Raw genomic sequence first — 24,516 nt, 5'->3', positions numbered from 1 at the left:
CTGTGTTTCTACCAAAAAGTTCTATTTTGGTTTCATCTGACCATAACACATTCTCCCAGTCCTCTTCTGGATCATCCAAATGCTCTCTAGTGAACCATAGACGGTCCTGGACGTGTACTTTCTTCAGCAGGGGGACACGTCTGGCAGTGCAGGATTTGAGTCCCTGGCGGCGCATTGTGTTACTGATAGTCGCCTTTGTTACTGTGGTCCCAACTCTCTATAGGTCATTCACTAGGTCTCCCCGTGTGGTTCTGGGATTTTTGCTCACTGTTCTTGTTATCATTTTGACGCCACGGGCTGAGATCTTGCATGGAGCACCAGATTGTGGGAGATTATCAGTGGTCTTTTATGTCTTCCATTTTCTAATAATTACTCCCACAGTTGATTTCTTTACACCAAGCGTTTTACCTATTGCAGCTTCAGTCTTCCCAGCCTGGTGCAGGTCTACAATTTTGTCTCCGGTGTCCTTCGACAGCTCTTTGGTTTTGGCCATAGTGGAGTTTGGAGTGTGACTGAGGTTGTGGACAGGTGTCTTTTATACCGATAATGAGTTAAAACAGGTGCCATTAATACAGGTAACGAGTGGAGCCTCGTTAGACCTCGTTAGAAGACGTTAGACCTCTTTGACAGCCAGAAATCTTGCTTGTTTGTCGGTGACCAAATACTAATTTTCCACTCTAATTTGGAAATAAATTCTTTAAAAATCAAACAATGTGATTTTGTGGGGGTTTTTTTCACTTTCTGTCTCTCATGGTTGAGGTTTACCCATGTTTACAATTACAGGCCTCTCTAATCTTTTCAAGTAGGAGAACTTGCACAATTGCTGGTTGACTAAATACTTATTTGCCCCACTGTATGAATCGAATGATCCAAAGGACAAAAAGCATCTCTTGCTGAACATCACTCTTTGGTAGTAGGACATACTGTATGGAGCAAGATCAGCATTGTTGATACTCTCCCGTGTAGTGGCTCTCTTGCAAAAATGACTGCAGAAGCACAGCACCGAGAATATTAATGGGACGTTATGGCACTTTGCTATGCATTGACTGCATACACTTTATTGTAATATAATACCTCATCAGATAATATGCTTGTAGTATTATTTCTGCTAATATCCTGTTGCGAGAGAACAGTCTATGCCATCAAGATATTTGAAGTGATTATACCATATGACTCTCAAGCATTCACTAATGCATTTAATGCAAAGAATAGGTTTCTCATGTGTTACTCTGGGAGTGAAAGAGAGAGAGGATACACTTATAAAGGGACTTCCTGTTGTCTTGCCATGCCTCCAGTTGAGTAATACTTTCTTTCTGTTTGCTTCATTTCCTTTCTCTTTCTTGCAGATGATCGAAATGGGAACACATGGGAAAATGGCTCGCAAAATGATTGAAACTGATCATTCTCAACTTTGAATGTGCTTTGGCTATTTACTAGATAATGTATTTTTTTCTGTTTTTACTGCTTCTGATAGTCACTTGTACTACCTCCATTGAAGGTAAGAACATCTTTCATTTCTTTTCATTGTAGCAAGAATGCAGAAGTGTGGACAATATTCGTTTGGGCAATGAAGCCGTTTGTTAAAACTGAGTTTCCTCAATGTATAGAATTTTTGTTGCTTTTTTTTTTTTAATTCCATTTGTTTGGTGCAGCAGTCAATGCTGACTTTTCTGTGTAGAGTTTGCGTGTTTCCTTCCCAACGCGTTAATGTTTGACTCCATAATGTTGTTGGTTGTTTTGTTTGTCTGTAAGTGCACTGTAATTGACTAGCAAACAGTCATACATAAAGCATATATAGTCAACCTTTTGCTCAAAATAATTTGGGGGAGAATGCCATTCACTCTGGTGAAATCAAGCTGTGTAGGAAATAGGCACATGAATTGCATGATAACCAAGCATATCGCCACCTGCATCTAAGCACATCTATCATCAACCGCATAACAATCAGGCACCTGAGTACCAGTAATAGGAGTTACTGGAAGCCTGTAACCACTTTAACAGAGGCTATGAACTTGCAGCATTTCCAAATGTATTGTTGATTTTATATTAATGCTGATTTTTCACATGACATCACAGGGCAGAAAAAGAACTGCAATGTCTCTCCAAAAGATTTATACATCCTGGAGGGATCGGATACTCAGATATTGTGTGAAAGCTTTTGTGTCGACGGGAGAGTGTACTGGATGCTGAACAACAAAACTGTGAATGAAAGCTGGTCGAGCTCTGTAAATTCCACACATCACATTCTGTCGCTAAAGAACTTCACCCTGAGCAATGCAACAGTGGTATGCCACCACACCGATACCAAGGGTGTACTCGGAGGCACCATTGTCAGGACATATGGTAAGGATTCCTGAGCTAAGATTATGATAATTTGTTTTTTAGCAATTTATACCTACCGTAATTTTCAGACTATAAGACGCTACTTTTTCCCCTCATTTTGAATCCTGCGGCTTATAGTCTAGTGTGGCTTATTTGTTGATTTATTTGGGTTAATAGGTAACACTTTATTTGACAGCGGCGTCATAAGACAATCATAATTATGAAATCACACTATGATGGGCATTAATGAATGCATATGACAGATGTCATTAAGTGTCATCTGACAAATGATGTCACAAACTCCATTTATGTCCAACTCGTATGGTTTACATTCATTCAAAAGTGAGATAATTTGCTGGATGACACAAAATGACATCTGTCATAAGCATTCATTAATGCTTATGGCAGTGTCATTTCATAATTATGATGATCTTATGACAATCTTATGGTGCCACTGTCAAATAAAGTGTTACTAAATGCCATAACTAGCAATTAATGGAGCAACTTGAACAATAACTGAAGGAATAATTAGCACAAAACATGAATTTTGATTGTTATTTACATTCGTAGCACTGCAATGCATGCTAGGAGGCTTGTTGGACAACAACAGTGTCTCCCCCAAGGGAGCAGTGATGGCCAAAGCTTCTTGAACCAATTGGCAGCCAGCTTCTTGCAGCCAATTGCAGCCAAAAATTTGGTGTAAATATCCAATACAACAGCATACCTGTCAACCCGAGGCAGTTGGCAATCTTACAAATAGTGACGTATGCCCTTACAAATTGGTGACTAATCTTACAACGTTGTATATAGCGTGCAATATGAAACAAAAATAAAACTCAATTTTTGAAATAATATGAATTTATTAGTAATATTGTAACATACAGCGCCCTCCATAATTAGTGGCACCCCTGAAAAATATGTGTTTTTAGCTTCTAATATACAGTGATACCTCAGCTCACGAACATAATTGGTTCCCAGAAAGTGTGTGTAAGGCGAAAAGTTCGTCTTCCGAACATTTATTTCCCATAAGAAACCATTAAAATGAGAATAATCCGTTCCCAGGTCCCCATAATACATAATTTTCTACTAAATAAGCCTTAAAACTACACAAAAATATACCGTATTTTATGTATAATAAATGTGCTATTGTATTATAATTAAAGAAATAAACTGTACTGTAGAATAAAGTCGTTTTATTTACCTTTGTGATGGTAGTTGATGGCTTGATGGAATGGATGGGAGGAGGAGGGAGGGAGGGAGTTACTGTTTGGAAGGAGAGTGTTACCGGCAAAGTGCGCAGTTAGCGTAGACTCCAGTGCTGTGCCCCACACATGCTTTTGGTTGTTAATAAAAGTGCCCACAAAAAGCCATCCGACGCCTCTGGGTGTTTGTATGCACGCCGCCACCTTTCTGGAGAGGAAATCGGGCGAACCGAAGACAAGCGACGACAACGAGCCAACGTGACTTGCCGGTCCACTTCTCACTACGGTGGGAAGCTGAAAGCACCGCCAATTACCAGTCGAGGGCGAATTGGTAACACGAGTCACCTTCCATAATGACTGTAGGTAACTCTTTTTCGGTCCCGTAATAGCAAAAGTACACTCAATATGGTCCAAAATGTCTATCAAACACAAACCACGTCCGCACTCAACGAAAGGGAGGGGACGAACTGGGACGCCGTGAGCGTGCATCAGCTTCTCGTGGCGCTGTTCGACCGCGTGGTTTGGTTCGTCCGGCGAAAACTAGTTCGTCAGCAGAGACTATATGCTCGCGAATTTAATGTTCTTGAGGCGAAAAGTTCGTGAGCTTAAGCGTTCGTGAGCTGAGGTATCACTGTATATTTGTTTTTATTCAAATAATATGGGACCATAATGGAAAAAAAGAGAAAAATCCAACCTTCAATACAAGTGCATTAATTCAGTGGGGAAAAAAATCCCACGTAAAGAAAAAAATTATTTGACATCAAATAATTTGTGTCACAATTATTACTATTATTACTACTATTATTATAATACTTTGTACAACCCCCTTTTGCCAACAAAATAAGGTCTGGCGACTGAGATGGCCATGGGAGGAGCTTGATTTTGTGTCTGGTGAACCATTTCTGTGTAGATTTGGCAATATGTTTAGGGTCATTGTCTTGCTGAAAGACCCAGTGACGACCCATCTTCAGCTTTCGGGCAGAGGGCAACAGATTTTGATTTAAAATGTCCTAGTATTTCAAAGCATCCATGATGCCATGCACCCTAACAAGGTTCCCAGGGCCTTTGGAAGCGAAACAGCCCCACAGCATCACTGACCCACCCCCATACTTCACAGTGGGTATGAGGTGCTTTTCAGCATGTACATCTTTCGTGGTACGCCAGATCCACTTAAGCCTGAGTTATACTCCCGCGTTGCGGTGACGGCGTAGCGACTACGGCGTCATTCGACATTCGATAGTTCTGCGGTGAGGGAACGCGTTGCTCTGTAATTCACCGCCAAGCCACTAGAGGGATGTGGCGTTATGTTTGTACGGTTTTGGGGCATGCTTGTTTACTTCCGCTAGTCGGAGAAAAAATAAACAATGCAAGATGGAACTCTTGAAAGTAAATATTCTGCTCATCAACACTGAATAAATATTGAACATACAAATCTTGACGGGCAGGCGACGCAGAAGACGGTTTCGAGGCGGTCTGGCCGACTTTTGATGCCGCACAGAGAGTTTTAGACTCGGGTGGAGAGAGCTAGCTGTGGCGGCTAGCTTCAAACTGGCGTCGAGCACTGCGTTCAAGGTCTGCAAAGCCCTCCAGCCCGATTTGTTTGCTGTGTCCTACAACCAGCCAGTGGGAAGCCATAGCAGATTTCTGGCGTCTAGGGAACTTCCCAAACTGCGTTGGGAGGCTTGATTTTAAGGTTATCATAAAAAGCACCGAGGCACTCTCAATCAATGATGATGTATTGTGTGTGTGAACTGTCTGTTATTGAAAATTAAAGATCAAAACAACTCTTTTGACACCAAATCTGTGCTTTATTCTTCATATACTTGAAGTGTGAAACGTAAACAAGTCACAGACTCACAGCAAACATATGTACACAGTAAATGATGACGTGCACCAACCAAAAATACGACATAAAGTGATAAAAAGTTGGCAGTTTTTGGCCGACTGGGTCACCGCTTCGTGTGGCCACTCGATTCCGAACACCCACGTCTCGGCGGTTCTTCCATTTTTTTTTTTCCAATCGCCGACCTTGCCATTTGGCAATCACAATAATAATGTCTTGACGAGACTTGCTCTTCGATGATACTCCCGTCGGCTTGGTGCATAGAAAATAATGTTTGATTCTATTCTACAATGGCGGTGTTTTCGCGGGAAACGGGAAACAACAGTCTGAGCGGACCAATCACAGTCTGTTTTCGCCATGTCATACACGTCTAGGTGACGCGAAGGTTAGAAAATTCGAGAGGCGCGCGTCAGCCTACGGCGTAGGGTCGTAACTCGATTCTTCCTTGACGGCGTAGGTCTGACGTGGAGGTATAACTCGGCCTTTAGAGTGTTTGTTGCCAAAAAGCTCAATCTTGGTCTCACACAAAAATACACATGGTCCCAGGCTTCAACTGGGACCGTATGCTTTGGTCAGCACACAGTCCCAGTTGAAGCCTGGGACCGTGTGCTTTGGTCAGATGAGAACACTCACACAAAAATACACGCTTCAACTGGGACCGTGTGCTTTGGTCAGATGAGAACACTCACACAAAAATACACACGGTCCCAGGCTTCAACTGGGACAGTGTGCTTTGGTCAGATGAGACCAAGATTGAGCTTTTTGGCAACAAAGACAATGGCCTTAAACATATGGCCAAATCTACACAGAAATGGTTCACCAGACACAAAATCAAGCTCCTCCCATGGCCATCTCAGTCCCCAGACCTTGTTTTGTTGGCAAAAGGGGGTTGTACAAAGTATTAACACCAGGGGTGCTAATAATTGTGACACATATTATTTGATGTCAAATCATTTTTTCTTTATGTGGGATTTTCCCCACTGAATGAATGCACTTGAAGGTTGGATTTTTCTCCTTTTTTTCCATTAAGGTCCCATATTATTTGAATTTAAAATATATATATATTAGAAGATAAAAAACATCTTTTTCAGGGGTGCCAATAATTATGGAGGGCACTGTAGTTAGGTGCGCCTTATAGTCTGAAAATTACGGCAATTTATAGAACCTTTCTGAAACTCACCTGCCGTTTGAAGATGATGATGTCATGTTGTTTTTTTTACAGCAAAACCCACTGTTGTTGATTGCATCTGGCACTACAAAAATGGATCCTTTTCAGGTGTACCTCAGCTTTTCACATGCACTTGGGAACATGAAGTCTCACAGAAAATCAACTACACTTTATTTGTGTGAGTTGAATATGTTCTCTAAGTAAGGGATGCCCATTTAGACCGGTCCATCGCATAATGGTTATTTTTCAGTTTTTGAATTTCTCCTGAAGTTTGGTGCTATTTGGTATGCAATTTCTGTCCGCGCCCTGTTTTTCCCTTTTGCGTTCCCACAATGAACCAACAAAGTTATCCAAAGTGGTGGCTAATTTGTGGCCCTCTGGATAGGTTTTCTACCTCCTGTCTTCCCACACATGTGGAAGCCTTGAGATATCTCCAAATCCTTTGCAATCCGTCTAATTCTTTGTTTTGGGAGGCGGCGCAAACTGCCTGGAACTCAGGGGTGGGAACCTCCTGTTACCTTGTGATCTGATACGATACTATTTGCAATACAAAGCTCACGATAACGATGATCTCACGATATGGCGATCATCTTGACATTGGTTAGTGAAATCGTTCTAGGATATTCTACAAAACAACTTTCTTCATCCATCTGCTGTTTATCACTAGTAGATGTCCAATCCATCTCAACTGGGAGGGTGGTAGCGAATGAACCACCGCACTCTTCAAACTGGCCCCTCCCACTTCTATGGCCCTCAGTGGCAGCCAATGCCAGGCAACGAGGTCATTTTGGGCCATTTCAGGTCGGGCTGTCAAACGATTAAAATTTTTAATCGAGTTAATCACAGCTTAAAAATTCATTAATCGCAATTCAAACCTTCTCTAAATTATGCCATATTTTTCTGTAAATTATTGTTGGAATGGAAAGATAAGACACACGATGGATATATACATTCAACATACTGTATATAAGTACTGTATTTGTTCATTATAACAATAAATCAACAAGATGGCATTAACATTATCAACATTCAGTTAAAGCGATCCATGGATAGAAAGACTTGTAGTTCTTAAAAAATAAATGTTAGTACAAGTTATAGACATTTTGTATTAAAACCCCTCTTAATATTTTCGTTATAATCAAGTTTGTAAAATTTTCAATCAAAAAATAAACTAGTAGCTCGCCATTTTGATGTCAATAATAATTATAGTGCTGAAACCCATAAAATCAATCGCACCCAAGCGCCAGCAGAGGGTGACAAAAAACAAACAAACAAAAAAACCCCACAAGTAACAAGTGAAAATTATACTTTGCTGTCATTTTAATCTGTTTAAGTGGGGCATGTGCCTTAAATGCATCAAATATTTTGACGGGATTAATTAAAAAAATTAATTAACGCCCGTAAACGTGATAATTTTGACAGCCCTAATTTCAGGTCATTACCTGTTGATTTTCAGTCACTTCCTGTTGATTTTGGGTTACAGAACAGGGCGTGACCCACGAATGAATAGGCAGTGACTGAAACTCAACAGGAAGTGACCTGTAAATGCCCTAAAATAAACAAAAAGTGACCTGTAAATGCCCTGAAAATGTGAAAGAGTGACTGTGAAGGTTCCATTCCCAGTCTTAATGGATTGGGCGTCAAGCGCAGTCAATGGCAGCTATTCTAATGGCATATAATATACGTATATATATAATATTATATATACACAGTATATATATATATATATATATATATATATATATATATATATATATATATATATATATATATATATATAATATTATATATTCACAGTATATATATATATATAGTAGGGAGAACAAGTATTTGATACACTGCCAATGGGTTTTCCCATTGTCAGTGTATCAAATACTTGTTCTCCCCACTGTATACATATACATATATATATATATATATACGTATACGTATATATATACACACACACACACACACATATATATATATATATATATATGTGTGTATATATATATACACACACACACACACACACACACACATATATATATATATGTATATATATACACACACACACACACACACACACACACACACACACATATATATATATATATATATATATTATATATAATATAATAGCTAATGGCAGTTAACAGAGACACTATTATGGTGGACGATTCTGGTGCAATTTTTTGGTTCCTTTTTTTTCCAAACATTGACACGTTTTTAAAACGATAACTATATTCTTCACATGAGCATATTGATAACCTTTTGGTATGCTAATCATCACCATATATCACCATCGAAGGTCGCGCTGTTGTCGAAAAAGTGAATGAGAGCTCGTGTCCTTTTGTTTGTTTGAAGGTCAATAAACCGCGCTCTTCTTTGTGTGTAGGTCATCAAACTCCGTAATTGTTTTCATTTTGCGTTACTTAGTTTAGTTGGTAGTTTATCGGTTGTCCCTCAAACTGGGGGCAACGTCTAGAGAGCCGTCACGAGTGGACAACTCATAGGCCTGGGCGCGGACACTAAATAAAAGGACTATGAACGTAAAATTTTGTGTACTTAACCTTGTGGAGCAGCAATTTTCCAAAGTTCATTTTTTTGGACCGGTCTGAGTCCGGTCCTTGAAAGCCTCTATCCATCTTATTTTTCATGTCTCCCTCCTTTAACACACCTGAATCAAATGATCAGCTCATCAGCAAGCTCTGCAACAGCGTGATAACAATCCTGATTATTTGATTCAGGTGTGTTCGAGGAGGGAAACATGGAAAACAAGCTGGATAGGTTCTCTCGAGGACCGGACTTGGGCACCCCTGCTCTCGGCAATGCAAAATAGCAACTTGTGATAATAAATGTGCTTTCCTTTCAGTATCTCTTGGTATAACACTTCCCTGCAAGAAATGTGTAGCTCAGAAATTGCAAAAACATGCACAGCTGTCGGGTCGAAACATGTAACACTGGCGGGCAACTACAGTGTTACCGTGAGAGCAAAGGCCAAACACTGGGAGATTGATTCCGACCCTTATAAATTTTACCCTCGTGACATATGTAGGTAACTATTTTTGAATTTAAGCTTGAAAAATCATGACCTTATCTCATGTTCCCTTATGGTTCTGTTTCTTTAGTACAAATATCACCTCCAAAATTAAAGCTACATTCCTTCACTACTCATCTGTTGGCTGAGTGTACCGTGTCCATTCCCTCAAAGAAATACTATTGTCAAGTCAAATACAGCAAGGTACCACTTGCTGCCATTCAGCCTTTGATTACTGGAGTTGTCGTGGTTGACCAAAATGTTTTGTGTTTCAGGTTGGAGATGAAAGACAATCTGAGGTACTATACAATGGCAGTGACACAATTTTAATTAGATGCACCTAAATTGGCGGGAGTGGTTTCGCTATACATATTTTACATTCAGTACAGTAGTTATTCAATTGTGAAATTGGGGTAAACAGATAAAAAAATGTGGATATTGTCAAATATTTTAGGAGAGTATGATCAAATTGAATTGGGCTAATGTTACCTGATTTTTCGTTATTTTGCCATCAGTACACTAAATGGGCTTTGACTGTTAAACAGAGGTGGGTAGAGTAGCCAAAAATTTTACTCAAGTAAAAGTAGCGTTACTTCAAAATAATATTACTCAAGTAAAGGTAGTCATCCAAAAAAATTTACTCAAGTATGAGTAAAAAGTATTTGGTGAAAAGAATACACAAGTAATGAGTAACATTGTGAGTTACTGCTTATGATGTTTGCTTTTTTTTTTTAAACAATGGTATTTTTTTACTTAGGACAAAGTGATCTATATGGACTGTTATTATTAACATGTATTATAACCTATTTTATTGAAACAAAGAAATACAAAAAAAAAAAAAAAAAAATTAATCATTGAATTCCGGGGAGAGAAAAAAATCTACAGATATGAAGAATCATTTGTCCAAAGAGCATGAGTGTCCCCCAGTTGAGCAAACATCTTTAATAATATTACTCAAGTAAAAGTAAAAGTAGTCGTCCAGAAAATGTAGTCAAGTACTGTCATGTTTGTAAGCCTTCTCCGTTCTTTTATTTTCATTCCAGCACATGATTCAGCTGGATATGCGGGGCTGTGCAACACACCTGTGGCGCATTAGGACTAGCCTAATCATTATTTAAAGACTGCTGTCACCATATGCGAGTGTCGGACTATTACCTTCTAGTTTTCTTGCTTACCGCTGTGTGCGTAGTCTGGAGATCTCTTGCCTGTTATGGTTGTATTCTTGTTATCACGTTATTGTTATAGTATTTTTTTGTTGGACTTTGCTATTATTTGGTTTAGCCTTTTCTGGCCATTTTTGCCTTCCCCTTGGTTCTCTCGCCGACTCGGTCGTGGCTTTTTGTCTTGTATTTTTTCTCGCGTGTTCTGGGGTGCTCCCTTAGTTCTAGTTTTTTAATAAATACTTCAAACTTCAACGACCGTGTTTGGATCCATATTCAACGGCTCACCGTTTCCTAATAAGTACAGGTAAAAAAGTATTCGGTGAAAAGAATACTCAAGTAATGAGTAACATTATGAGTAACTGCTTATATTTTTGTGTGTTTTTTTTTAACAATGGTATTTTTTTTTTTTTTTAGCACAAAGTTGCCTATATGGACTGTTGTTATAATGATACTGTAGAATAACCCATTACCTAACCACATTAAGCCAAAGAAATACAAAATAAATTAATAAAAATCACTGAATTCCGACGAGAGAAAAAAAAAATTGATAAATGAAGCATTATTCGTCCAAAAAGCGTGACTGCTCTCTGGTGGAGAAAATAGTTCCTAGTTTGAATGATGAAGAGTTCCTTCATAATCACTGTTTTAAAATTAAAAGGATCATATCTCCGGTTTTCCGTGGTCAATCGGTGAAAAATAAAAACAGAGAGAGGTTAAAATCTGCGCTTTTGAGTCATGTTAAAGGCAGCGCTCTATATCCAATACTTCATTTTTTATGGTGCTTCAAAGACACCACATGATTGAACAGGCTGGTGTGAAGCTAGAACGGCAAGCTTGCGTCTGATTGGTATTATGAGATTATTGTTGCGACGTTTCATTGGTGAAATCGGGAGAGCTACCCCTATAATTCACCAGGCACGTCTCTACTCTTGGCATCGCTGGCATAAAAAAAAAAAAAAAAAAAAAATCTAATATGTAGAATAAAGAGGAAAAATGTAACTATTGTGTAGCCCAAAGTAGCGACGAAAGAGTAATGTTTTTTTCTTCATAAATCTACTCGAGTAAAAGTAAAAAGTATAGTTTAGTATAGCTACTCTTAGAAGTACATATTTCTCAAAAAGTTACTCAAGTAAATGTAACGGAGTACATGTAATGTGTTACTACCCACCTCTGCTGTTAAGACTTTACTGCAATTGGTTGGCCTGGATGTCAATCAGTAAATGCAGTGCTAGTGATTGGTTAGCATTGGACTTCAGTAAATCTGTCTCAGTAAATCATTCTAATTAATACATGACCCTTGATTTCTTTTTTCTTCTTCCTAAGAAATGTTTTTTTTCCCCCCCAAAAGGTTCTCAATAAGACTTTAGAAGCTAGTGGGAAAGGAAACATTTCCATTGAAAACATAGAGTCTTGCATTTATTACAAAGTTTCAGCCCGCTGCGCTTGGGACAAAGCTCCTTGGAGTAAATGGAGCCGAGCGCAAACCATTTTGAGTCAACTAAACAGTAAGTTCCAAATGAAAGTGTCATTCAGTAAAATAAAAATTTAAAGATAATAAGGATAATTTAATTTTAATGCTTCTTCATTACTGTCAATAATTTAACTATGAATGTCATTATATGCTTACAGAGAGTAATGTGAAGACACATCTGTGGAGAAAGGTAACAGAACCAGAAAAAAACGGCACAAGAAAAGTTTACGCCATGTGGACGGTAGGAAAGATTCGAATACAAGTCAGTCAAATGTTACATTCATGTTGAACCCACTAAACATCTAATAACAACAAGGGTGTAGGTTTGGTCTCAACATTGGTAGGGACGATATAACAGCATAACCTGCATGTACACTTTTTGCTGACATTCATAAGACCAAACAGAGTGGGTGAGCGGGGGTCAGGGCTACATTTCTCACCAATATGAACCTAATTAATTGATAGGGTAATGATCAATGCAAAATAAATCTGTATTGACTTATACTAACTTTCATGTGTATTGGATCAGGAGATACACCGTTCGATTCGTTTTCAAAAACTACAAGAAACATTTTGAAAACTTCCAGAATAAATGTCTGAATTTAATTTTAATGTTTAATTTAATTTAGCAAATTTGAAATGCAATATTTGAACACAAATTATATTAACATATACAAGAAATACAAACTTATTAATCATCAATTAACTATCTTGAGTTTATTATCTTTAGTATATTACATTTCTTACAGGTTAATTAACGCTAATGAGTAGAACACGGCGGCGCAGTTGGTAGCTTGAGTTGTCCTGGGACCGAAGGGTCAGTGGTTCGATTCCCGGCTATGACTGCCCACTGTCGAAGTGCCCTTGGGCAAGGCACTAAACCCAATTTGCCCCCAATGGGTTTGCAGCGCCTTGCATGGCAGCAGCACTACTGATGTGTGAATGTGTGCGTGAAAGGGTAAACGTGTGCTAATGTAAAGCGCTTTGGGTATTGTAACAATGTAGATAAAGCGCTATGTAAGTACACTCCATTTACCATTTACCAAAACATACATGGGGGATATCGCATGTGCGGAACGACCGACCCACTCACGCATTGCCGTAAACAGACTACAATGTAGCTGTTTTACGTATATATTAGTGATGCACGATAATACATTTTTTCAAACGATATCGATAACCGATAATTTCCTGCCCCTTCCACCTGATAACCGATAATGTCACGCCGATAATTCTATTTAAATATATATGTAAAATTTTAAAGTATACAACGATCAAATGTTACTGTGCAAAAATGTAATTTAGTGCTATTTTTTTCCACATCAAATGTGAACAAGTAGTAAATTCCAACATCTAAACAATGGCAATGACATTGTGTAATGGTAAGCTTTTGGCAACAATTACTTAGAGAGTAAACACCAAAGTTGCACAAAAATGCCTTTAAAAGTAAGCTATTCCCAACATATATCACATTACTACACTGCAAAAACACCTCCTTAAAACTAGCAGAATTTACAAAACTGTTGATTGCACACATTTGGAGGCTAAATCAAGTATATAATTATCGGATTGCATTATCGGTTGAATTTCGTTTTATCTGGGTTATCTGTGTGACGTCATAATTGCCATTATCGGCCGATAATTATCAGTGACCGATGTTATCGTGCATCTCTAGTATATATAGCGCTAAGAGCCAGCGTCAAGTGAATGGGGTAGATACAAGCATTCATTGAGGCCATGCTTATAACTGGCAAAAGCTTTGACATCTCTTCCACAACAACTATATCTATTGTGGGAAGCAACGTGGGGATGAATGACAGGATTTAATCATTTTCTTATCACCCTGTATTATGCCCAACGCAGAGAAGATATACCATTTGCAGCCACCACACACAGTCATGGTTGCCCCACTTCCCATCATGCATTTGGGCAGAACAGTTAAGTCACTACAGTATCATTTACTGAAAGCTCAACAAATACACTAGATGGCAATATTTAGTTACAATGTACAAACTCACATTTATCCTTTAAGAACTACAAGTCTTTCTATCCTTGGATCCCTTTCACAGAAAGAATGTTAATAATGTTAATGCCATTCTGTGGATTTATTGTTATAATAAACAAATTTAGTACTTATGTACAGTATGTTGAATGTATATATCCGTCTTGTCTTATCTTTCCATTCCAACAATAATTTACAGAAAAATATGGCATAATTTAGAGTTGGTTTGAATTGCGATTAATTAATTTTTAAGCTGTGATTCACTCAATTTTAATCGTTTGACAGCCCTACTTTTTACATTACTTACAGTAGCTGCTGCTGTCGGAAAAAAACTTCTAATATCCCTCGTCTTTAAAAGGGGCGGAGAAGGCGGCATGTTGTATTTCTGTCGGGCTGTGAATTCGCGTTTGTGTAAACGTGCATTTGAAGGTGAAAAAAATGGACTAGCACATTCAGCAAGTGAAAAGTTGGGACAATTTCAGCATCCTGAAAAGTTGCTAGTGTTGTCCCTTCCGTCCCTATGCAAACCTACGCCCTTGTCTAACAGTCTTCCACTCCATGACTTCTTTACAGGAGATTCCATCAGCGTGCCATGGCACATTTACATATTTTATCCGAGACACTGTCTCACAGGACAATGGGATTCAAGTAGATTATAATCATCATTCATGTGGGAATTCAATTTGTACATTTAATGTGAATGAAGAGGCACACAGATTAAAACTCATCGTCTTCCATAATGAAGAGATGCTGTCAGAGGACTCTGTTTATGTTCCGGCTGTTGAAGAAAGTAAGTTTTAATGGAGCCATTCCATCAATGCTACTAACTGGCCTATGCTAGCCACATAATGCTACTAGTGTTTGACTTGTTTTATTTTCAGCCGGCCTCCCTCAAGTTTCAAACATGCAAACTTCAACCATACAAGGTGTTATATCACTGTGCTGGGATGCTCCTTCTCCGCTTGTCAGGGGTTACATGATTGACTGGACCCATGATGGCTATGAGTACTACTGGAAGGAAAGTAATTGCACCAGCACAACACTTGAGGGTATGTTACAGATGGATGGAATTGTGGTTTTAAAAAGTCATTAATGGGCATCATAAAAACAGTGTATGGTGGGCTGTCTTCTCCACATGATGATTGCTTGACCATTACTTTAATGTTCCGTCATTAGTAATGTATTTTTATAAACAGCAGATCAGTAGGTTAAGGTTATAGACTCTTGTCGACATTTATGTAATTTTCGATTGCATACAGAACTTTTTTGGAAAATTTTGTTCATCTCCCTCCCAGGTCTTCTGGATAAAGTGGCCTACAATATCACAGTCACGCCGCTGTTTGAGGACAAGACAGGCCTTGGCACACAGGTTGTGCAGATCTGCACTGCAATAGCAGGTTTGAAGCATTGTTCAATTCATTAACATTTAAAAGCGCTGTAAAATGGTAGTAAACATCAATAAACATTTTGACAGGTCAAATAAAAGTGTTGTTAACAAGCCTGACAAATTTGAATGAATTAGTTGTAATTAGGGTTGTTCCGATCATGTTTTTTTGCTCCCGATCCGATCCCGATCGTTTTAGTTTGAGTATCTGCCGATCACGATATTCCCCGATCCGATTGCTTTTTTTTTTGCTCCCGATTCAATTCCAATCATTCCCCATAATTTTTCCCGATCATATACATTTTGGCAATGCATTAAGAAAAAAAATGAATAAAACTCGTACGAATATATACATTCAACATACAGTACATAAGTACTGTATTTGTTTATTATGACAATAAATCCTCAAGATGGCATTTACATTATTAACATTCTTTCTGTAAGAGACTTGTAATTCTTAAAGGATAAATGTGACTTTCTATACTGTGACTAAATATTGCTATCTAGTGTATTTGTTGAGCTTTCAGTAAATGATACTGTAGCCATTTAACTGTTCTGCCCAAATGCATGATGGGAAGTGCAACCTTGACTGTGCGTAGTGGCACCAATTGATATATCTTCTCTGCGTTGGGAAATAACATAGGGTGTTAAGAAAAAGATCAACTACTACCTTTCTTCCCCACATGCCTTTCCCACAATATTTCTATTTGTTGAGAGAGGGATTTTAAGGCTTTAGCCAATTAAAGAAAGGCTCCAAAGACTGCAAAAATTCACTCTACTCATTTTACGCTGCCTTTTAGCTCTATATATAGGTAAATCGGCGCTATTATAGATTGAATGCGACAATGCGTGAGTGGGTCGTGCAGCGCATGAATTACTGCCGTTAACGCGATAAATTTGATAGCCCTACTTCAAGCAAAAACTAAAGACTCTGGATGAGTGTAAGACATTTTGTCTGTAACGTTAAATACAAATAGAAAACAATTTAAGCCAAAAATAAATACATATATATCTTAAAAAAAGGCATGTCCGATATTTTTTTGCCGATTCCGATACTTCGAAAATGACGTGATCGGACCCGATCGAAGTTGTAATAGCTTCAAACTGGAGAGAAATATGGCCCATTAGGTCTAAAACACTTGCTACACTTGTTATGATGTGGGCAATGGTTGCTACTTTGTCTAGCTTGTTTGTTATGCCTACAGTATATAACACATTTAGCTTGCCTGCAAGGCTTCATGCGGGGAGAAGTATCTCTCAGCCACATTTTTGGTACTTCCATCTCCATGTTAGCCGGACTTTGCTTGGACGTGACAAGGACGAACTCTTTGCCACACATTACACACACTTCGCTACTCCCACTGCAAGTAATACAAGGATTATAGGCATAGTATGCTTGTTAATGCTTGATGTGGTGGTTTGTGAGGGTTGTTCAGTCCCTGTACGACCGGTGTCATAGTTTGGTCCGCTTTCCCGGCAGCAAGTGGAATTCGTTCCCAGTGAGGGTTGGCCTCCGACAAGGCTGCCCTTTGTCACAGATTCTGTTCATAATTTTTATGGACAGAACTTCCAGGCACAGCTGAAACGTTGAGAGGGTCCTATTTTGTGGCCTCAGCATCGCATCTCTGCTTTTTGCAGATGATGTGGGGCTGTTGGCTTCATCAAGCCGTGACCTCCAACTCTCACTGGAGCGGTTCGCAGTTGAGTGTGAAGCGGTTGGTATGAAGATCAGCACCTCCAAATCCAAGACCATGGTCCTCAGTCGGAAAAGGGTGGAAGGCCCTCTCCGGGTCGGGGATGAGATCCTGCCCCAAGTGGAGGAGTTTAAGTATCTTGGGGTCTTGTTCACGAGTGAGTTTAGCAGGGAGCGGGAGGTCAGCAGGCGGATTGGTGCAGCGTCTGCAGTAATGTGGATTCTGCACCAGTCCGTAGTGGTGAAGAAGGAGCTGAGCTGAAAGGCGAAGCTCTCGAAGTATCAGTTGATGTATGTTCCTACCCTCACCTATGGTCATGAGCTGTGGGTCGTGACCGAAAGAACAAGATCCCTGATACAAGCGCCCGACATGAGTTTCCTCCATAGGGTGTCCGGGCTCTCCCTTTAGAGATAGGGTGAGAAGCTCGGTCATTCGGGTGGTACTCGGCGTCGAGCCGCTACTCCTCTGTGTTGAGAGGAGCCAGCTGAGGTGAGCTCCTTGTTCGGATGCCCCCTGGACGCCTTCCTGGATAGGTGTTCCGGGCAAATCCCAACGGCGGGAGGCCCCGGGATGGCCCAGGACACGCTGGAAAGACTATGTCTCTCGGCTGGCCTGGGAACGTCTTGGAATCCCGCCGGAGGAGCTTTTTGAAGTGGCTGGGGAGAGGGAAGTCTGGGCTTCCATGTTAAAATGGCTGCCCCCGTGACCTGGCCCCAGAGTAAGTGGTAGAGGATGGATGGATGGATGCCAGATTGGAAACAATTGAAATGGCTTTACATAATAATTAAACAACTGTATGCTCACTACAGCTCCAGCAAATTTTTCCACAATCACGGTTGAGGTGACTGACAAAACAGCTTCTGTGAGGTGGATGATGCAGCACCAGGATTTATGCAGCGAGAATATTGTCCGCTACATAGTTTTCTATGGAACAGGGCAGGGACCACAGCTCAGTAAGTGTATCTTAAACCATTCCTTTACATTTTTTGTAACAAAGTTATTTATTTCGGTAACCTGTTCCTTCCAGATATCACAGTTAATAGTACAAATAAAGAAGTTCTTCTGAAGAACCTGATTCCTTACACCCATTACAACATGTATATCAAGGCTGTAGCGCAAACTGGAGCGAGTGAAAGCGACGTGAGGTACTTTAGCACAAAAAGCCTTGGTGAGTAACTTCGTAATTGTTGCTCGTGTTGGAGAGTTATGACAAAATATTTGATCTTTCGCCCAGTTGTCGCTTTGCTTCGGTAAAGACATGGAATCCCTTTAGAGTTGAGCTTCCTGTGTGGATGAAGCATTATTACAAAAATGTTTTCCATCTCTACCTTTATTTAAGTGTGCCCATAACATGTCATTTTGAAAGAAATAATACAGATTTTGTAGCAGTCTGAGGCGTTATGACTAATGTGAACTTTCTTTGGTAGATCCGAAGCTGGTCATAAAACTTTTGATCATTGGAAGCATCACTATATTCCTTGTGTTATCTACAGTAATATGCTGTGCTGTGCAGTAAGTGTTTTCGGTTTTTGATTTTAAATTCTCAACAAGGCTTATTCTATCAAGAAGTATTAAGCTATTTATGTTGAACCCACGCATGTGTACTCCTCAGAAATTCACCCATTTTTTTTCCCGCGTTGAAAGCTACCCCCTTTGTACCCCTTATTGGCAATGCTCTGGATAACTCTAGATTAGTGGTTCTTAACCTGGGTTCGATTTAACCCCAGGGGCTCGTTAAGTCTAAGGGGTTTGGCCCAGATCGGATTTTAACCACATATGAAAGTGACCCAGATTGGATTTGAAATCGTCCATTTTTATGTGACCTGTCCCATTTAGACAGTCAAGTTAATGCCTCACTCGAGTCGGAAAAAAACGGAAAAATGGGATTCATGCATTAAGACCTACGGTAGGAACCTAGCCTAATAGGAGGAGAAACTGGTTTGCTGAGTGGAAGGTTGACTCGCACTTGGTATGAGAAAGTATCCCAGATCTACAGGCAGCGTGGACTGCACAGAAAATAAATGCGTCACATTGTGCGCCACAAAAATTGTATGTGATGTGAGTATGCAATAATAAAATGAGAATGTAGACAAGAAAACAACAAAAAAAGAACAGAGTAAAATGAAATGTTTCAGTTCGTTTTCGAATGTAATAATAAATTGCAAAAGGCATAATTATTTGTAGTAAATTTGAAGAAACTTGAATGCCAATTCTCTCACATGTTAGCCTGCTAGCTTAGCTATATCTGTTTTGAATTGGAGAAAATTGCACCCCTGCTCTAGCTGATGCAAAATAGCAATTTGTAATAAAATAATAGTGCTTTCCTTTCAGTATCTCTTGGTATAAAAAAAAAAAAAAAAAAAAAAAAGGGTTTGGTTAATGCACATGTGCAACTTGTGGTGCTCAGTACGTTTAGCACGGTTAAGAACCACTGCTCTAGATAAAAAACAAACATGTCAAGTACGGTAATTTTTTAACTATAGGGCGCACCTGACTATAAGCCGCCACCCACCAAATTTGGCACAGAAACGGCATTTGTTCACAGATAAGCCGCACTGGACTATAAGCTGCAGCCGTCCTCACTGTATTGTGGGATATTTACACCAAAAGATATTAACCGGTAAACTTTATGTGACAGCGGTATCATACGACTGTGATAAGACCAAATGAACCACCATGAAGCTTTGAACAAATTGGCTGCAAAACTTTGCTTCAAAAGGCTTCATTTAGCCATCACTGCTCCCTTGGAGGAGACAGTCAACCTCTGCTGCTACCTGCTGTCAACACTTGTTGTCATCTAACATGCCTCCTAGCATGCATTGCAGCGCCACAGATGTAAATGACAATCAAAATTCATGCTCTGTGCCAATTATTTCTTCAGTTACTGTTCCAGTTGTTTCATCAATTGCTAGTTATAGTGTTTGGTAACACCTTATTTGAAAGTGGTGCCATAAGACTGTCATTAGACAATCATAATTATGACATGACACTGTCATGAGCATTAACGAATGCTTATAACTGATGTCATTTAGTGTCTTGCAGCAAATTATCTCACTTTAAATCAGGGGTGTCCAAACTTTTTGCAAAGGGGGCCAGATTTGGCGTGGTAAAAATGGGGGGGGGGGCGACCTTGGCTGACGTCCTTTACGTAGAACAATAAGCAAAATTTAGCTAGCCATTCAGTGTGTCACATTTGCTTTATTTATTTTTTGTTTTTTTATGAATAATTTCAACAATCTCCCAACTCGCCTTTGTGGTGTTGTCTTTCGACTCGGGCTCTTGCAAAATACTACTGCTGTGAAATTAAACTAGCTTCAAGTTTCAGCTTCAATTTCTCACTGCGTATCTTCCCTGTAATCTTGTCAGCGTGTCTTGTTTGGTAATATCACCTCACAATGAAATCTTTAAAAACAGCAACTGTCTCTTTGCAAATGAGGCAAGACACAGTTGTTGCGTAATTTAGTGATGAAATAGTTCAATGTCCACCAATCCTTGAAGCGTCGGCCGTCACAACTTTCTTTTTTTTTTGTTGATTGTCGTCATTTTAGAAAATGGAAGTAAAGGGTCACACGGAGTAATGTTGCTTAGCCCTTATATACTTGCAACATGAAGCAATTATCAGACAATCCCAAAATTTGAAAAATAAGGTCCTAATGAAACCTTTTTTTCAAATTTGTAAAACGAAATGTCAAAATTAGTATGTGTAATCAGCGCTCTAATATCTATAACCCATGCTAAATCATGTTTTTTTTCTCATGGAACCTGCAGATGCATGTGTTGACTTGCATCCATCATTTTTTTTTTCAAAAAGAAATGTCAAAATTCTAAATTAATCTCAAAATCATGAAATTTTAGGTGTATCAAATGTGATACATTTGGCGATAAAGGGTTAAAGTGCTGCTGCCTTTCAGTGGGTAAATGAGCAGCATTTCGTGTGTAAGCTACTTCATATGCTGGTTGCAGTACTGCTGACCAATTTATTAAGTCAGTGTGCGGGCCAGACGTTATTGATTTTATGACAGAAGCTGGGGGCCAGATGAAATTTGACCACGGGCCGCATTTGGCCCCCGGGCCAGACTTTGGACATGTCTGCTTTAAATAGATGTAAAAGATCCAAGCTGGACATAAATGGAGTTAGTGACAAAACTAGCCGGATGACACATATTGGCATCTGTCATAAGCATTTAGTAATGCCGTGTCATAATAATGTTGGTCTTATGACAGTCTTATGATGCCGCCGTCAAATAAAGTGTTACCTTTTAACCCAAATAAATCAACAAATAAACCACACTGGACTATAAGCCCCAGAATTCAAAATGAAGGGAAAAAGTAGCGGCATATAGTCCGAAAATTACGGTATGTTCTTGACATTTTGAATGACACTAGCATCTTGGTACAGTATGTCGGGTATTTAGGAAAATCCACAGTAGTATTCTGTTTACATATTTGAACAGCAATTTAAGATAAACCACTAAACAAGGTGTTTCCCTTTCCATGTCAAAGGTATAGGAAATTCCTAGAGAACCCTCTTCCGGATCCTGGCCTCAGTTCTGTTGCCCTGTGGCCATCAGGAACCCACCAAAAGGTAAACTTAGTTGAATAATAAAACAGCATATTAAATTGGCAGAGGTGTCCAAAAGGTCAATGTCATCTGAGTACAACCTTACCGGTCCTTAATGGAGAATCACTCATGAAATTCTATTAGAAACATACTGTGCAATTATCAATTTGGCCCTTGCTGACTTTGAGTGTACAGTATGACTGTAGGCTTGATTATCTGTATAGTAAGTGTAGTATAAGTACTACATGGTGACTTAAGATACTGGTTACTCAAGATATGAACCGTCATTTGGAGATTGTTTTGCTTTCATTTCCCAGTCCAGAGTTCAGAGTGCTGTATTGTGGCAGTGAACTCACCTCGACTCACTTCACAATAAGTAGCACTTTTGCAAATTGGAACAATTATTCAAATAGGTTTTAAGCTGTTTCTTGTCAAGATACGCATGTTGTGTATTTCAAACTTGTAAGGCACCACTAAAGTGCTCTTAAGTGTTTGTTTTGACATGAAAAAATATTTCTACTTTAACATGCTTGAATGTTTGTCAGTTCTGTGTCCAAACAACAAACTTTTTGCACCCCAGGGGATGTTTCCCTTCCGTCTATTCAACTATCCATCAGAAAGCCTCTGCGCACGCGTGTACTTAGAAGATTCCCGGACAACTTCCTCTCCTGATGTCTGCCAGGAGGAATACAGTGGCCTTGGTTTTGCTTCAAAGTCTAATATACCTAAAGAGAGACCAGATGACCCCGAAGAAGCATTCACTCAGTCTTCTTCCAGAGAATGCACAGAGCTGCTCGCTAATGGTAGCGGTCAATTAAGCCCCTACCGAAGCCAGGGTTCTGTGGAAAGCCCCACCCAAAGTTATGGGAAAGAATCTAAGTGTCTGCTTCCAGTGAACCATCAGCAATTGACAGCATCACTAGCTATGTACGTTACTGTTGACATATTTGAGCAAGACCAGTGTAGGTGAGAAAGATGGAAACATCCCGTAATACACAGTACATTTAAGTTACTGTAATTTTCGGACTATAAGCTGCTACTTGTTCCCCTCATTTTGAATCTTGCAGCCAAGTTGTTGATGTTTTTGGCTTAATAGTTAACACTCTATTTGACAGCACCGTCATAAGACTGCCATAAAACTGTCATAATTATGACATTATCATGGGCATTGATGAATGATAATGACAGATGTCATTGAGTGTCATCTGCCAAATTATGTCACTAACTCCATTTATGTCCAGCTCGGATCTTTTACATCCATTCAAAAGGGAGATAATGACACAATAATTATGATGGTCTTATGAAAGTCTTATGGCGCCACTGTCCAGTGTGTTACCAAAATACCATAACTAGCAATTAATGAAACAACTGGAACAGTAACTGAAGAAATGATTAGCACAGAACATGAATTTTGATTGTTATATACATTTGCAGCACTCTGATGCATGCTAGCCGGCATGTTGGATGAAAATAGTGTTGACAACAGGTGGCAGCAGAGGTTCACTGTCTCCCCCAAGGGAGCAGTGATGCCCAGATGAAGTGTTTTTAAAGCAATGAAGCTTTGCAGCCAATTTGTTCAAAGCTTCATGGGGTTTATTTGGTCTTATGATGCCACTGTCAAATAAAGTGTTACCGGTTACATAGACTTCATAATGTTTTGACATGACACATTCACCATTCACTGCGTTACGCCTTCCCGAAGGGGGCCGTCCAACACACCGCTTCATTAATTAGCAGTCTGTCACATGCAGCAATCTACCGCCGGATTTAGGTTGAAAAAGTACGAAAGTTGTACTGCATAGAAACAGGATGGATTGTCGCAGAAGTGATTTGTTCCAGGATTCAAGGGAATTAATATATTTTTTGTACCATACATGCATTTTGAAACGTGAAAAAAAATCAATGGGAGAAATTAGCCGCTACAGCATTGGCATTATAGCATTATACTTTGCAATACTTACGTAAAATAAATGCTACGAGCACGTTTTTTTTTTTTTTTTTTTTTTTTTTTTTTTGCTTTTAACTAGGAATCGAGACTCTTTTACGACGTCCATATCTATAAAGAATTCAGGGATTTGAGCATTTATTCACAAGAATTTTCAACGTAAAAAGCTCTGTGTTTACATATGGCAGCCTCTAATTTCCTGACTAGCCTCATAGTTCGCAATATTTACCTAAAAGAAATGCTACCTGCATGCTTTTTTTTTTTTTTTTGCTTTTAACCAAGAATCGAGACTTTTGTACTTCCATATTTATAAAGAATTCAGGGATTTAAGCATTTATTCACAAGAATTTTCAATGGAAAAAGCTCTTTGTCTGCTTTGACAGATAGGCATCGGCCCCGCGCCCCGTCAATACATTATGAAGTCTATGCCAGTTAATATATTTTGGTGTAAATATCCCATAATACGGTGAAGACATCCGCAGTTAATAGTTCAGTGCGGTTTATCAATGAACAAGTGTCGTTTTTGTGTCAAATTTAGTGGGTGGCAGCTTATAGTTATGGGCGCCTTATAGTCTGAAAATTAAGGTACTATGATGTAATTGAGCACAGTATTATGTGTGTCATTTAATGTCATGTGCATGTTGAAATGTTGTGCAGTAATACAAGTACAGTGTATAATGCTATATTAAAGGAAATTACATTCATATCTTGAATGTGACTAATGACTGCATTTTTGTTGTTG

The 24,516-nt window shown here is 39.2% G+C and overlaps 1 protein-coding gene across 2 annotated transcripts; it reads left to right on the top strand.

The window, feature by feature from the left end:
• The first annotated feature begins 813 nt into the window (after positions 1–813).
• LOC130908010 (interleukin-31 receptor subunit alpha-like) lies at positions 814–24,459 on the top strand. 2 transcript variants are annotated; one of them, XM_057823596.1, is made up of 16 exons: positions 814–1,498; positions 2,077–2,343; positions 6,590–6,713; positions 9,390–9,568; positions 9,646–9,758; positions 9,830–9,853; positions 12,066–12,222; positions 12,347–12,429; positions 14,764–14,980; positions 15,072–15,239; positions 15,486–15,587; positions 18,078–18,221; positions 18,296–18,436; positions 18,696–18,780; positions 21,772–21,853; positions 22,410–24,459. In XM_057823596.1, the coding sequence occupies exons 1-16, from the start codon at positions 1,441–1,443 to the stop codon at positions 22,797–22,799; spliced, it is 2,334 nt and encodes a 777-aa protein (XP_057679579.1). In that variant the 5' UTR covers positions 814–1,440; the 3' UTR covers positions 22,800–24,459. The 2 variants fall into 2 exon arrangements, with proteins under 2 accessions (XP_057679579.1, XP_057679578.1); XM_057823595.1 differs by having other exon boundaries at positions 12,347–12,450.
• The last annotated feature ends 57 nt before the right edge of the window (positions 24,460–24,516 follow it).

This window comes from Corythoichthys intestinalis, chromosome 19, assembly GCF_030265065.1.
Source record: "Corythoichthys intestinalis isolate RoL2023-P3 chromosome 19, ASM3026506v1, whole genome shotgun sequence".
Classification (NCBI taxonomy): domain Eukaryota; kingdom Metazoa; phylum Chordata; class Actinopteri; order Syngnathiformes; family Syngnathidae; genus Corythoichthys; species Corythoichthys intestinalis.
This window is presented reverse-complemented; position numbering and strand designations above follow the sequence as displayed.